At 43.5% G+C, this 14283-nt stretch overlaps 1 protein-coding gene across 2 annotated transcripts; it reads left to right on the top strand.

Moving 5' to 3' along the window:
• Positions 1–67: 67 nt before the first annotated feature.
• On the top strand, positions 68–13105 carry THG1L (tRNA-histidine guanylyltransferase 1 like). Of its 2 annotated transcripts, XM_075900629.2 has the most exons (6): positions 68–518; positions 2508–2684; positions 3838–4007; positions 5407–5495; positions 6901–7008; positions 11417–13105. In XM_075900629.2, the coding sequence occupies exons 1-6, from the start codon at positions 328–330 to the stop codon at positions 11573–11575; spliced, it is 894 nt and encodes a 297-aa protein (XP_075756744.1). In that variant the 5' UTR covers positions 68–327; the 3' UTR covers positions 11576–13105. The 2 variants fall into 2 exon arrangements, with proteins under 2 accessions (XP_075756744.1, XP_025034827.1); XM_025179042.3 differs by lacking the exon at positions 68–518 and having other exon boundaries at positions 2546–2684; positions 3842–4007.
• The last annotated feature ends 1178 nt before the right edge of the window (positions 13106–14283 follow it).

Raw genomic sequence — 14283 nt, 5'->3', positions numbered from 1 at the left:
CGCCATGGCGACCCCCGGGAGGAAGGCGCGCGGCGCCGGCAGCCCGGCTGGACGCGCGCGCGCGCCGCCCTGCAAGGGGTCAGGGGCGCGCCGCTCGCTTCAGAGGGGCCGCTCGGCGGACGGGCGTCGTGCGAACGTCTACCCCGGCTGGCTGCAGAGGGAGCCTAGTGGAGCTAACAGGGGTCTGTCCCCTCCCCCACAGCAGATCCCGGGCCACCCTGAGGCTGGCAGGGACCAGAGCCGCAGCCCTCCCGCGTGGAAGACTTGCACCATAGAGATGTCCCGCCTGGGGCTAGCAGAGCTCACTTCCGGTTCCGGGTTCCGGGCATGCGCGGGTGGGGGCGGGGAGTTGCCTGGGCCGCCGCCGTGCGTGGGCCCGGGCGGAAGGCGTGGCTGAGCGGCGGCCGGGCCGCCATGGCGAAGAGCAAGTTCGAGTACGTGCGGGACTTCGAGGCGGACGACACCTGCCTGCCCAACTGCTGGGTGGTCACCCGGCTGGACGGCCGCAACTTCCACCGGTGCGAGGGGCGGGGCGCTTGCGGGAGGGGCAGCCGCCCTCAGCCAATGGCAGCGCCGCGCCGACGCGTGAGCCAATGGCAGGGACGGGCGGTGGCAGGGGGCGGGTCTCCGGCCGGCCCCGGGCCCCGAGCGCGCGCTGGGCTCGAAGGGTCCCTTCGCGGGACGGGGGCGCGCGCAGCCCCTCGTTGCCATGGGGACAGGGGACTCCCGTGCCTCCCCCCCCCAGCCTGCTCCACGCCCCGCGACGGGAGCTGGGCCGCCAGCGCGCGGGAGCAAGGAGCCGTTACACGATTCCGTTGCAATCGGTTAACCGGCCAGCGCCCCCCCCCCCCCCCCCCCCCCCGGACGGGGGGCCCCGCCCCCGCGCAGGCAGGGGGCTGCTCTCCTCAGCGGGAGCGGCCTCCCTCCCTGGCTGGTTAGGGGGCGCGTGCGGGGACCTCAGGGCTCCCCGTCCCCCTTCTCCCTCCCTCTCGGGGACCCCTCGCCCCCTGCCCCCCCTCACGGTGCGCCCCTTGCTTCGGGCTCTATGGACGGGGCAGCTGTGGGGCAAGGCCCAGATGCTGGGGGGAAATACAAGAAGAAGAGCAAGGTGGATCAGATGCAAACAGAAAGATTTAAACCGGCCAGGTTTTGCCCACGCGTCTCCTTATTGAACATCCCTGTGTGCTAGAGCATCTGTGTCCCCATCATAGGCCTCAGGGCAGCTGGGAGCCGCTGCAGGAGGTGAGGAAATGCCATGACAGTTGCCTGGGTGCAAGGGAGGAGGGAGTGGGACTGCCATGATGGGAACATTTATTCCCTGGGTTGGACAGATGGTTTTTTTTTTTCCTGGACAGGTGTTTGTACTGTGCTCATTACCATCGGGTCTGAGGCCTGGTCTACTGCTAAACCTTAGCTCAGCTTAGCTACGTTGTTCAGGACTGTGACAATTTCATGCCCTAAGCACTGGTTGACCTGGTCGCCAGTGCAGATGCGGCAAAGTTGGCAGAAGGATTCTTTTACCTATGTAGCTGTTGTCTTAGGGCACGTCTGTAGAGTAGGGCTAAAGCAGAAATAAATTATGCAAGTTGAGCTACGTCAATTGTGTTGCTTCATCAAAATAGGTTATTTTGGCTTTGGACACTGCCTACACAGCAGGAAGTCTGAGAGAGTGCACTCCTCTGACTTCCCTTACTCCCTGTACAATGAGGGTTGCAAACAAATGGGCTGTGGGCAATGGGTTGAGTAGCCCTGCCTTAGAGGGATGGCTCAATGGAAGCCTGCAATATGGTGCTGCAGCAGCAAATCTGCCTTGTTGTAGTGCTGCTCTAGCATATGTAGTACAGATGTAGAGTAATAAGCAGCCTGACCCCATGTGTGTCGTGGGTTGTTTGTTTCCTCGTTCTGTCCCCAAACACAGAAATGTGTGCAATGGAATGACTTATTTTGGTAGTATGTGGGTTTGGGAGAGAGTAATGGTCATTTTCATAAGGGGACTTATGGAAAGGTTGGGCTGTGGGCTGCTCCCCCAGGCGGCTCAGGGTCAGATGAAGCACTTTTTTCCAAGGCTTATGGTCTCCGCAGGCTGCACCACTCAGCTGATAATACACAACTGACTCTTATTTTGTACAAATCCAGTGACGTGCTCAACTTGCTGATGTGACCCCTCCATTAGATAAAGTCTGAATGTGCTTTAGTAAAAAGGTGACATAATAGTGAAAAGCCCTTCACCTTCCATTGATTCTGTATAACACAGAGACACTGATTTAAAGACAGTTACATAGTTAATGTCTGATCTTGATGAGCAGGAGATTTTGGTGTATGTGGCTCAGAAGCAGGAAGATTTTCTCATAGTCTTTTGACAGGGAGAGGGAGTTCATTGACTTCAAACATCCCATCCATGCCAACAATGTTCTGAGGAAATAAATATGATGAAAACAAGTACTTAGATGTTTCTAAAGTAGTTTTTATTGGGATAATTTCCTTCTGGACCTCTCTTTTCTTTAAAGTTTTGCTGATCAGCATGGCTTCAGTAAGCCCAACGATGACCGTGCCCTCCATCTGATGACTAAGTGTGCCCAGACAGTAATGCAAGAGCTGGAGGATATTGTCATGGCTTATGGACAGAGTGATGAATACAGCTTTGTTTTTAAAAAGAAAAGTAACTGGTTTAAAAGAAGATCAAGGTAATTGCTTCTTTTGAGCTTACTAGTTTCCCAATGTTTAACAGTTCTTTTTGGGTACATCTATACAACAGCATTATTTCAAAATAACTTAGTCCGTGTCTACACAGCAGGCAGTTATTTCGAAATAATGTTGAAATATTGTCAAACTGGAGGACATCTTACTCCGACTCTTGTAACCCTCATTGTATGAGGAGTAAGGGAAGTCAGAGGAAGAGTGCTCTATTTTGAAATAAGCTACGCAATTGACATAGCTCAACTTGTGTAGCATATTTTGAGATAAGCCCTGCTGTGTAGATGCACCCTTTGAGAGCTGACATTTGCACCTATTATTTATCTGTCCCCTTACACATGTACAGATGCTACCTGTACATTTAGGTGGAAACTACATAATTCGCTCGTGTGTCCATATAGTTACATCTATCTCTAAAATTGTACAGGTGACTGCTGTACTTACCACCTAATTGGTTCCTGGAGAACCATTGTAAGTCGAACCCTTATTTCCCATAGGTGCAGTGATATAAATGGGGTTCCGTTCCTGGCCCACTTTGCCTTCTGGGAGTTGTAGTCCCCAGTTGTGCCAGGTGAAGTGGTGAGGCATGAGCTGCTCCCAGAGCCGGCCGGGGCTGTGCCGGGTGGAAGCGCCCAGAGCCGGCCGGGGCTGTGCCGGGTGGAAGCGCCCAGAGCCGGCCGGGGCGGCGGGCAACTGGCTGACCCTGTGGCTCACTGTGCAGGTAGACTTGAGAGGCTGAGCCGGAGCAGGGCAGTCGTAAATGTGGGGAGTCGTAAGTTGGGGTCACCTGTAATTAGCTAAGGTGTATTTGATATTATGTTTCTGTGTATGATGTTTTTGAAACAAAGAAAAGCAAACAGCAAAAAGGGGAATAAAAGCCATCTTCTATAAAAGAAGTTTTTTTTAGTAACCTATCTCCTTTTCCAACCTCCATTGTTGAGTTCTTAATTTAATTCCACCAACCACTCAAAAAAGTGCTACCTGTCATTAGTGGTCCATAGAGCCATGGTATTAGAAGCACTGTGGTTCACCAGAAGCCTTACCACTGATACCTTTCTATCTGTAATTATTTGGGTATAGTTGTTTTAATGTCTAATGTATTCTCTGTTTCTCTTCTGTCTCTGTTGGCTTTGTGTTTGCAAGTAAGTTCATGACTCACGTCGTCTCCCAGTTTGCCTCCAGCTATGTTTTCTACTGGAAGGATTATTTTAAGGACCAGCCACTTCTGTATCCACCTGGATTTGATGGACGAGTTGTGTTATACCCTAGTAACCAGAATTTAAAGGATTATCTCAGCTGGAGACAAGCAGATTGTAAGTATCTTTAGATATCAGGAAAATGAGAACTGTTGATTTTTAGCATGACAACTTATAACAATCTCTAACCCCCTATTACCTGTGAACATATGCACACTCCGTAGTGAAAAAGCTGCTGGTGCATGGCAGAGGAACTGTAGTTTACTTGTTTAATAACATATCCTTAGAGCTGTTAAGATGCAGAAAAGTTGGTTGACATTCTTAGAAAGCAAATTATTTTACATTCTACAATACTCTTCCAAAAAGATTCCTATTTGTGTTTTTATTCCTCTTAACTTCCACTGGTACTTTCAGAAAGAGCAACATGTTGTCTGAGAAGTTACTCATTGTATGTGTTAATATTTGTATTGTTTTTACAAGCACATCCTTTAATAATGTGAGATCCATAGTTGATATCAGATTATCATCACTAAAATGCTGAAAACAAGCTCAATACCAGAAATTTTAGACTCCTCAGTTGAATTTTTTTTTTTAACTGAGAAGTGTAAATATTCAGATTCAGCAATATCGTGTTGGAAAATTACAGTAGTCAAATGACAAGTGTATGATTTTTCCATGCTAGATCAGGTCATTGTTGCAAGGCTAATCTCAAGACTGTGCCAGGGGTTCCAAACTCGGGGTCATGAGGTTATTACGTGGGGGGGTTGCAAGCTGCTAGCCTCCAATCCAAACCCCACTTTTCCTCCAGTATTTATAATTGTGTTTAAATATATTTAAAAGTGTCTTTTATGGGAGGAGGTCACACTCAGAGGCTATGTCTAGATTGCAGAGCTTTTCCGGGATACCTCTGGTATCCCGGAAAAATCTCTGCTGCATCCAAGGAACGCATCCGCTTTTTTGAAGAAAATTCAGAAAAGCGGTTGCATTTTTTCAGCATCCCTGTAAACCTCATTTTACGATGAAGAAGGGATGTTCTGAAAGAGGGTTTTTTCCAAAATGTGGCCCAATGTAGACAGGTCAAATTTCAGAAAAGCCTCTTTCAGAAGTAAATTGGAAAAAGATACATAATTTGCATGCCGCAAATTGCGTTCCTTTTTCCAATTTATCTTTGTAGTGTAGACCTAGCCAGAGGCTTGCTATGTGAAAGGGATGACTGGTACAAAAGTTTGAGAACTATTAGTCAGCACCTCTTGTTTCAGAGGAAGGTGAGCTCCATTGCCTTAGAGCATTTTATAAATGGTAAATAAAGTGCATTATGTAGCTGTGAGGAATTCATCTTCTGGCCATTCCTGTGATCCACAATGTTAGAAAGCACGAGATCGGATTACGATGATTTTACATAACTACAACTAATACTAATTGTATTTTTAAAATCTAGCTGCAGGAATTTGTGGGAGTGAAAAAGCATTCTCTGAAAAGTTATCTATGTCTTTGATACCATTTTCTATTTCTACAGGCCACGTTAATAACCTCTATAATACAGTGTTTTGGATGCTTGTTCAGCGAAGTGGCTTGACACCAATGCAAGCACAAGAGAGATTACAGGTAGAAACTTCTTCTAAAGAATTGTCTTTTTAACATCAACTAGAAGGAGAGATTTTATTCCTAATAGTACAAAGAACATATGCAGAACCAGAGATGTAAGAGTTCATCTGGTTAAGAAATAAGCTGATGTTCCTTCACACTGGGAAACGGCAGAGCCGGGTGCCAGCAGAGTCAGGAGCATTTAACTGTGTAACCAGTGAAATTTTAATCACTGACGCTGTTACTATTTTAAAATCTTTTTTGCATCCCTATGCGGAACTCAGTTCCCAAGTAGTTCCAATTATGCAGCCCTATGCTGCCATGTCTTGCTTATGTGTTCACAGTATGCCAGTTCCTCTCTTCCCAGTATATGCTTGTTTTTTTCTGGAGATGGTGTTGGTTTTGGATTTCTGTTTTACTGAGTTGTAAAGACCTTAACCTGACTGGCAAAGAATTTACTTTAATAAGAATCCAAACAGCATTTTATTTTCATAATTAATGGGCTCAAATACTTGATGTATATATTAAATGTTACCGACTTCAAAAGAGATGTGGCATGGGTGTAAGACTGAGACACAGCAATTCCTGAAGTCTAATCCCACCTCTAACAGTGATTCAATATGTAGTCTTAGGCACATCACTTTCTCTCCTTCTCCATGCCTTTACAGAATGGTGTGCTCCCTTCTTTCATTGTATACAAATATAAAAATCAAGCACACACAGACCTCTTTGCTTAGCTGTCCCCATTCTGCCATAGGGAATAGTGCTTTCTTACTTTGTGGAGATAGTGTGTGGATGACAAGTTAATAAAGTTGTTGGAAGATTTAAAAACTCCTGTATACGTGGTGGTGTTGTTAGGGATGTTAAATTTAGATTAATTAACTAATAGAATAGTCAATGGGATTTCCATTGACTATTCAATTAGTCTATAAGGGCGCCTCTGCCTTTGAAGTCTCGCAGGGAGCATGAGAGCAGGGAGCTCTCCCTGTGAGGCTTCTGCTTTTGAAATGTACAAGAGCCCCACTGGGCTTGTACCTTTCAAAAGTAGAATCGCGGTTGTGCCGAGACTACTTCAGACCCTGCTCGCACCATTTCCCACTGTGCCTCTACCTCCCCTGCCCCCTGCAGAGACCGTGCTGTGAAGAACCGGCTTTTAAACTGGCTCCCCTCAGCACCAGCTCTTGCTGCCCCCCTTTCTCCGACCTTGCTACCTCTCTCTAATAGAGGCAGCGGGGGGGAGGGGAGGGGAGGGAGGAGAGAGCGATTAGTCACATCATAAGTTGACTAGTCGCTTACATCCCTAGTTGCTGTTATTAATTACTTACATGCAGCATTTGCCCCTCTTGTTTCTAAGCTATAGAAAGGACAGTTGTAAATAAATGTAGGTTTTAAGGTACACGTATTGTTTTCTTTCTCTCAATTTCAGGGAACTTTGGCTGGGGACAAGAATGAGATTTTATTTTCTGAATTCAACATTAACTACAACAATGAGCCCTTGATGTACAGGAAAGGAACTGTGCTAATATGGCAGAAGGTAAAGGCATCTTGTTTGCATGCCTACTCCCCTACACTACTTACCATCTCTCATTCAATATAGACAGGTGGACTCCTGCTTCCAGTTGGCCTGTGATGTCAGTCTCCATTGTCCATGTGTTACATTTTCAAACAGGCATCTTTGTGTTTTCCTTCTGTTTGGGAGGAGCTCCCCATAAATATTGCAAATCTGCCTCATTCTCCTTCAGTTCCCTCCTTAAAACTCTCCTTTGCTATGGTGCCTCCAAAAATATTGACAACAATTTGGCTGTTGTTATGGGACCACTGCCTAGATGCTGGCCAATATTGTCTCATTGTTTTTGTACTCTCCCATCTGTCTGTAAGCATCTGTTGTCTCCTGTCTTGTTCTTAAATTGCAAGTTCTTTGGGGTTGTTTGCTGTTCATATAGCACCTAGCCCCAGGGGAGCCTGGTCTATGGCTGGCACTCCTAGGTGCTACAACTATATACATCATAAAAAGTTTTGTGCAGGTCACAAACCTCCACCCGCAATGTTTCTTATGGTTAAATGTCATGATCTCAATTTCTTGTGGCTGTGACAGTCTATATATTCTAGATTCTAAGGAAAAGGATGTGTGAACGATGGGTGTTAAAATGAGTAATAGTTCTTTTGAGGTGTTATGGTGTATCTGTGTCTAATTGAATACTATGAAAACTCATGTCTGAATTCTGACTCAAAATATCTGTATGACTGTTTATCCATAAATAGACTGATTATCAGCTATGAATATGCATATGTTTTATAGATTTCTTGGTAAACTTGAATTACTATTTCCCCCAGTTTGATATAGTATGATCCAGAAGAAAATACTTGGACTTATGTAAAGCTCAGTGCAGGCTTGGAACCTTAATGCTTCTGTCATGAATTAGAATTGTTGAGCTCATTGAACTCAATCATCATTTCCCTTTATTTGGATGAGGTGTTGCTGCATGATGCATACACAGAGTTATTGTTGACAGGGGAATGTCTTTAACTATAACTTGCAAATCTCTTCATTTGCGAGCTAGTCCAGTATCATTAGTTTCCCTGGCTCAACAAGGTTATAGGATTGATGCAGGACTGAAATTCTGTGGCCTAAATTATTCAGGGGATCAGCTCAGATAGTGTCTTCTAGTCTTAAAAGCTATTAGCATAGATGTGAAGTAGGTGTGTTTCTTCTTATAATGGCCTAGCTAATGTTGGTTGAAAGTCCAGCACAGTTATTTGCTCACTGTTCTTATTTGTTGTTACTTATAAAAAGAATGACTAATAACTAACTCCATTTTCTTTTGTGGCTGGCAATTTTTATGGCACTTTACCTAGTGAACTGAATTCATCTGAGAGTGTTCCATTTGTCTCCTTGTTTCTTGCACATCTTTCCTGGATAATATTAGACCTTTTGGGGGGCTTTATAGACACTTTTTCATACAAACTGATCTATTCCTTCCAAGTATTTGTAGGAGTTTTCTTCAGACCCAGAGATAACGACCAATTCTTTCTCTTCTTTTATTATCTAGTGAGCTAACATGCATGAACACTTTATCTTTGATAAAATAATTTAATTTGTGTATTTAAATGAATGCCTTATCATATAGTGTAATATACATCTAGGGATGCTTGTCTTTTTAAGAGAATGTCATCTCAATGATTGGTTTAGAGTGAACAGCTCATGTACATCTTGCCATCTGAGTTTTTTATCTTGCTGAAACTACTCATGTGACAAGCTAAAAAAATGTCAGGTTTAGATACTGAATGAAAAATGCATCCTGAAACAATTACAGTGAAAATCATCAATATAGCATTAATTAGTAGCACTCTTCTAAGCTGATCCATTCAGTATCAAAGCCCTGTAAATGGACAATCTGCATAGCATGAGTTTAGGTTGAAAAAATTGTTTCAATATGACTTGAAATAGAGACAATGGATTTCAGGAAGGCAGATTTTGGTAAGCTCAGAGAGCTGGTAGGTAAGATCCCATCGGTAATCAAGACTAAGGGGAAAAACAACTGGAGAGTTGGAAGTTTTTCAAAGGGACGTTATAAAGGGTCCAAAAGCAAGCTATTCTGCTGCATAGGAAAGATAGAAAGTATGGCAAAAGACCACCTTGGCTTAACCAGGAGATCTTGCATGATCTAAAAATAAAAAAAGAGTCATAAAAAGTGGAAACTAGGACAAGTTACAAAGGATGAATATAAGAGAACAATACAGGTATGCAGGGACAAGATTGGAAAGGCAAAGGCACAAAACGAGCTCAAACTAGCTATGGACATAAAGGGTAACAAGAAGACTTTCTATAAATATATTAGAAGCAAGAGGAAGACCAAAGACAGGGTAGGCTCATTGCTCAGTGAGGAAGGAGACACAGTACCCAGAAATTTTGAAATGGCAGAGGTGTTTAATGACTTCTTTGTTTCGGTCTTCACCAAGAAGTCTGATGATGAAGGAATGCCTGATGTAGCGAATGTTAGTGAGAATGGGGTAGGTTTAGAAGATAAAATAAAAACATACAAGTTAAAAATCACTTAAAACAGTTAGATGTGTGCAGGTCACCAGGGCCTGATGAAATTAGGGTTGCCAGGTGTCCAGTATTGGTATTGCTCAACAACTTTGGTTCCTGGTTTGTTTGTTTTTTTTCTCACCCAGTTTTTTCCCCGCCATGTTCGGTATTTTTTGTGAAACTGTCTGGGAACCCTAGATAAAATGCATCCTAGAATACTCAAGGAGCTGATAGAGGAGGTATCTGAGTCTTTAGCTATCATATTTGAAAAATCATGGAAGACCGGAGAGATTCCAGAAGACTGGAAAAGGGCAAATATAGTGCCTATCTATAAAAATGGAAATAAACAACCCAGGAAACTACAGACCAGTCAGTTAACTTCTGTGCCAGGAAAGATAATGGAGCAAGTAATTAAGGAATTAATCTGCAAACACCTGGAAGATAATAAGGTGATAGGGAACAGCCAGTATGGATTTGTAAAGAACAAATCATGTCAAACCAATCTGATAGCTTTCTTTGATAAGATAACAAGTCTTGTGGATAAGGGAGAAGCGGTGAACGTGGTATACCTAGACTTTAGTAAGGCATTCGATACGGTCTCGCATGATCTTCTTATCTATAAACTAGGCAAATACAACTTAGATGGGGCTACTATAAGGTGGGTGCATAACTGGCTGGATAACCATTCTCAGAGAGTAGTTATTAACGGTTCACAATCCTGCTGGAAAGGCATAACAAGTGGAGTTCTACAGGGGTCTGTTTTGGGACCAGTTTTGTTCAATATCTTCATCAACTATTTAGATATCGGCATAGAGAGTACACTTATTGAGTTTGCAGATGATACCAAGCTGGGAGGGATTGCAACTGTTTTGGGGGATAGGATCAAGATTCAAAATGATCTGGACAAATTGGAGAAATGGCCTGAGGTAAATAGGATGAAGTTTAATAAGGATAAATACAAAGTGCTCCACTTAGGAAGGAACAATCAGTTTCACACATACAGAATGGGCAGCAACTGTCTAGGGAGGAGCACTGCAGGAAAGGATCTAGGAGGTCATAGTGGACCACAAGCTAAATATGAGCCAACAGTGTGATGCTATTGCAAAAAAAGCAAACATGATTCTGGGATACATTAACATGTATGTTGTAAGCAAGACACGAGAAGTCATTCTTCCGCTCTACTCTGCTCTGATTAGGCCTCAGCTGAGTATTGTGTCCAGTTCTGGGCACCACATTTCAAGAAAGATGTGGAGACATTGGAGAAGGTCCAGAGAAGAGCAACAAGAATGATTAAAGGTCTGGAGAAGATTACCTATGAAGGAAGGCTGAAAGAATTGGGTTTGTATAGTTTAGAAAGGGAAGACTGAAAGGGGACATGATGGCCGTTTTCAGGTATCTAAAAGGGTGTCACAAGGAGGAGCGAGAAAAATTGTTCTTCCTGGCTAGTGAGGATATGACAAGAAGCCGTGGGCTTAAACTGCAGTAAGGGAGGTTTAGGCTGGACATTAGGAAAAACTTCCTGTCAGGGTGATTAAACACTGGAATAAACTGCTTAGAGAGGTTGTGGAATCTCCATCTCTGGAGATATTTAAGAGCAGGTTAGATAGACATCTATCAGGGATAGTCTAGATGGTACTGGGTCCTGCCGTGGGGGGAGGGGACTGGACTCGATGACCTCTCGAGATTCCTTCCATTTCTACTGTTCTGTTTCTATGACTTATTTTTGGTACATGGGTGACCCCATATGTCTAGATTTGCAGGTTGTGATACAAAACTAAAACCTGTAATGAAGCAGAAGGGACAAAAGCAGAAGTGGGTCTTATTGTTAATATGTAAACAAGACAAAACCAACAATCTATGAAATCTTCAAAATCCTTTTATAAATATACTCATGTGTTCGTTATATTTGCAGGTTAACGAGGTCACTACCAAGAGAATAAAACTGCCAAAGGAAACTGAAGAGAAGGAAGTTGAAGTGACACGAACCAGGACTAGAACTGTCCCACTGCACTGTGACATCATTGGGGACCAGTTCTGGGAGGAGTATCCTGAAATCCTAGCTGATAGCTGACCTTCCCAGTTTGACTTCTAGCGCAAATAAGAATGAACAGCTTAATCTGCATGAGCTGCTGGGAAGTGAGGTGCGGCTGAGCTAATTTTATTTTGTAATTCAGCATCCACATTGAGCCATAATATCTTAGAAATGGTGTCCTTGCCTGTCATGCAGCTGTGTCTGCCTGCAGAAGCTAAAATCATGTAAGGGCAAGAACTTTTATAAAAATGACAGAATTAACCTTTGTAAATGCATATTTGCGTTGATTAAAAGAGCATCATGCATTTATGTAGCATCTTTCACATTAAAGTCACAGGGTGCTTTATAGGGTTACCTAAATCTATCTACTGTTTGGACCAATTCAAAACAGCAGGAAGATTATTTCTTTAGCTTTGCTTTAGTCTCTGAAACAGACAAGGAAAGTTGGAATAGTGCTTTGAATTAAGCTCCAGATGAGGAAGCTTAGTTAACAAAATTCTCTAGAAGTCGACATCTCAGGCTTATACTGAACATACAACAAATTGCTGAGCTATTTTCTTTAACAAATTTTAATGGATTTTTCTCATGTGTAAATTACTTTTGTACTTTTTTTAAAGCTGCAGAAATGTAATTCTCCCCTTCTACTCCCATGTTTATTCTTCAGACTTTATTATCACTGTGAGTTTTAGTGAAGGTCAAATGGCCAAATGTTGTAATAAAGCTCCCTATCACAGTAGGAGGTATGTGTAGTAGGTCATGCTCTCATTGTTATGCTAGCTGGGAAACCCTCTGGATCCTGTTGGCCAGGATTAGGGAAACCAGCAGCACAGAAAGAGAAAAGATTTTATTGCTTACAGTCGGCTTATGTTACTCGTATTTGATCGATGACTGTTTCCGCTACAGGAAGAGGCAGAGATGAGTCATGGAGTGGCTAGTGGGAAATTACCAGGGTGTATGTGTACCTGAAGGAAGTTGGTGTCCTGACCTACACACAGGATTTGTGCTGATTTAACTGTTTTGGTTAGAGGAATATTTAAGTAGAAATCAGTATAGTCCCTAGTGTGGACACAATTATACCAGTATACTTAGGGGAATAAGCTATACATGTGCTTATATCAGAGTGCTGATGTACAAGAATCCACACTAGAAACAGTCCCATTTTACCTCTACTGGTTTCAAGATGATTTTACCTCTACTGGTTTAACCGGTCAGAGACAAGATAGGGACATTGTATCTTGTATTGAACCAACTGCCATTGGTGAAAGAGACAAGCTTTTAAGCTTACACACAACCCTTTAGATCTGGTAAAACTGTGTTGACTAGTGCTTGGTAAGGGATTGTTCATGCTTCCCAGGCTGGGGCTGGGCCCAGACAATGAAAGCAAGGAGCAACTCCAGTAACTAACGAAGGTTGACACTCATCATTGTGACTCATAATTAACATTCAAGCCACTTCTCTTCTCCTTTCCCCAAGATGGGAGCTAATTTACCCCAGTACAATGTTTTTTTAAAACTATTTATTCAAATACTTGTTTGGAAAGCTCTAATAAAAGTTTAGAGTCAAAATGTCTTACTACTGTGGCCATTTCCCTCTGTCCCCACAGCTTTTAATGTGATAGGTCTAGGCCTAAAGAAAATTATACAGTCAAGCCAGCTGGATACGGTAATAAGCACTTAAAAGATAGTGTATATGATCTCATTTTCTTAATGTGTAGTATGGATACATGATCATCAAGCAACTAATAGGAAATGGGAGACGTGGGGATTGTGGGGTAGGCAGCACATCTTTTATTCTGAATCATTATATCAACATTATTTAGAGACTTCTAGCATCTGTGAGCTCCCCTGCACCTTTTTTTGGTCTTTGATATAAACTCTGTTGCATTCCAGTGTCTCTCATGTCAGTATCCAGCAAGGAGGTGCTGGAGGGCTCTTTTCATATGATGGTTTGATCTTGAACAAAAGATAGTACCATTTAGATTTTTCACTCTGGAATAAAGGGGAAAGATAATTTGTTGAGAATGTGGTTCTAGTCGATAATGCTTATCATCCACATGTAGCTTCAGAGCACTTTATACTCAAGGCTGCCAATGCAGGGAAAGAGGGCAGCTGTGCTGTGGCCTGGCAACTTAAAAAGGCCCATGGCTGTGGGCTGCTGCCCCAGCTAGGGTGACAGCAGTCATGGCTTGAGTCCCAAGTCCTTAAATTGCTGGTGAAGCCTTATGTGATGTGGTCTGGTGGATACAGAGGGGTGGTGCTGAGGGTTGGCTGCCTGTAGCCCCGCCCCTTCTGAGGCCCCAGAGCCAACTGCCTCATCCCCCCTCCACCCCTCCCACACACACACATTGCCCTGGGCCCAGCAAAATCTGTTGCCAGCCCTGACAGTCATTAACCAAATCATCAGAATAAGTACATATTCCCCTTTCACAGATGGTTGGAAACTGCTGGCTTTAGCTAAGGGTTGTATTTAATTTGGGGTCACATTGTTTTGAGAGTAATCTGAACAGATTACTTCCAGTGGGAGTTAATGGTGCTGAGCACCTCTGAATACCAGATCCTATCTCACTAAATGTAATAGTCAGAAGAAGAGGAAATAAAACAAGTGAATGGACTTAGAACTGGTATGGGCCATGGCTCAGGACTGTACCGTGCCTCTTGAGTGGAGGTAAAGTTTGGTTGTGACCCAGTTAAGAAATGGACACTTCCTCTTGAAGTTGTTCAGGGGACTGACTTCAGTTTTGTTGTACT

Source organism: Pelodiscus sinensis, chromosome 16 (assembly GCF_052426305.1).
Source record: "Pelodiscus sinensis isolate ZL-2025 chromosome 16, ASM5242630v1, whole genome shotgun sequence".
NCBI classification, from domain to species: Eukaryota; Metazoa; Chordata; order Testudines; family Trionychidae; genus Pelodiscus; species Pelodiscus sinensis.
Note: the sequence above shows the minus strand (reverse complement) of the source record. Positions and strands in the feature narration are given on the sequence as shown.

Coding starts and splice junctions, on each gene's coding strand:
- THG1L (XM_075900629.2), top strand. CDS start 328: ATGCGCGGGTGGGGGCGGGGAGTTGCCTGGGCCGCCGCCGTGCGTGGG. Junction 519..2,507: donor GACGGCCGCAACTTCCACCG/GTGCGAGGGGCG, acceptor TTTTCTTTAAAG/TTTTGCTGATCAGCATGGCT. Junction 2,685..3,837: donor TGGTTTAAAAGAAGATCAAG/GTAATTGCTTCT, acceptor TGTGTTTGCAAG/TAAGTTCATGACTCACGTCG.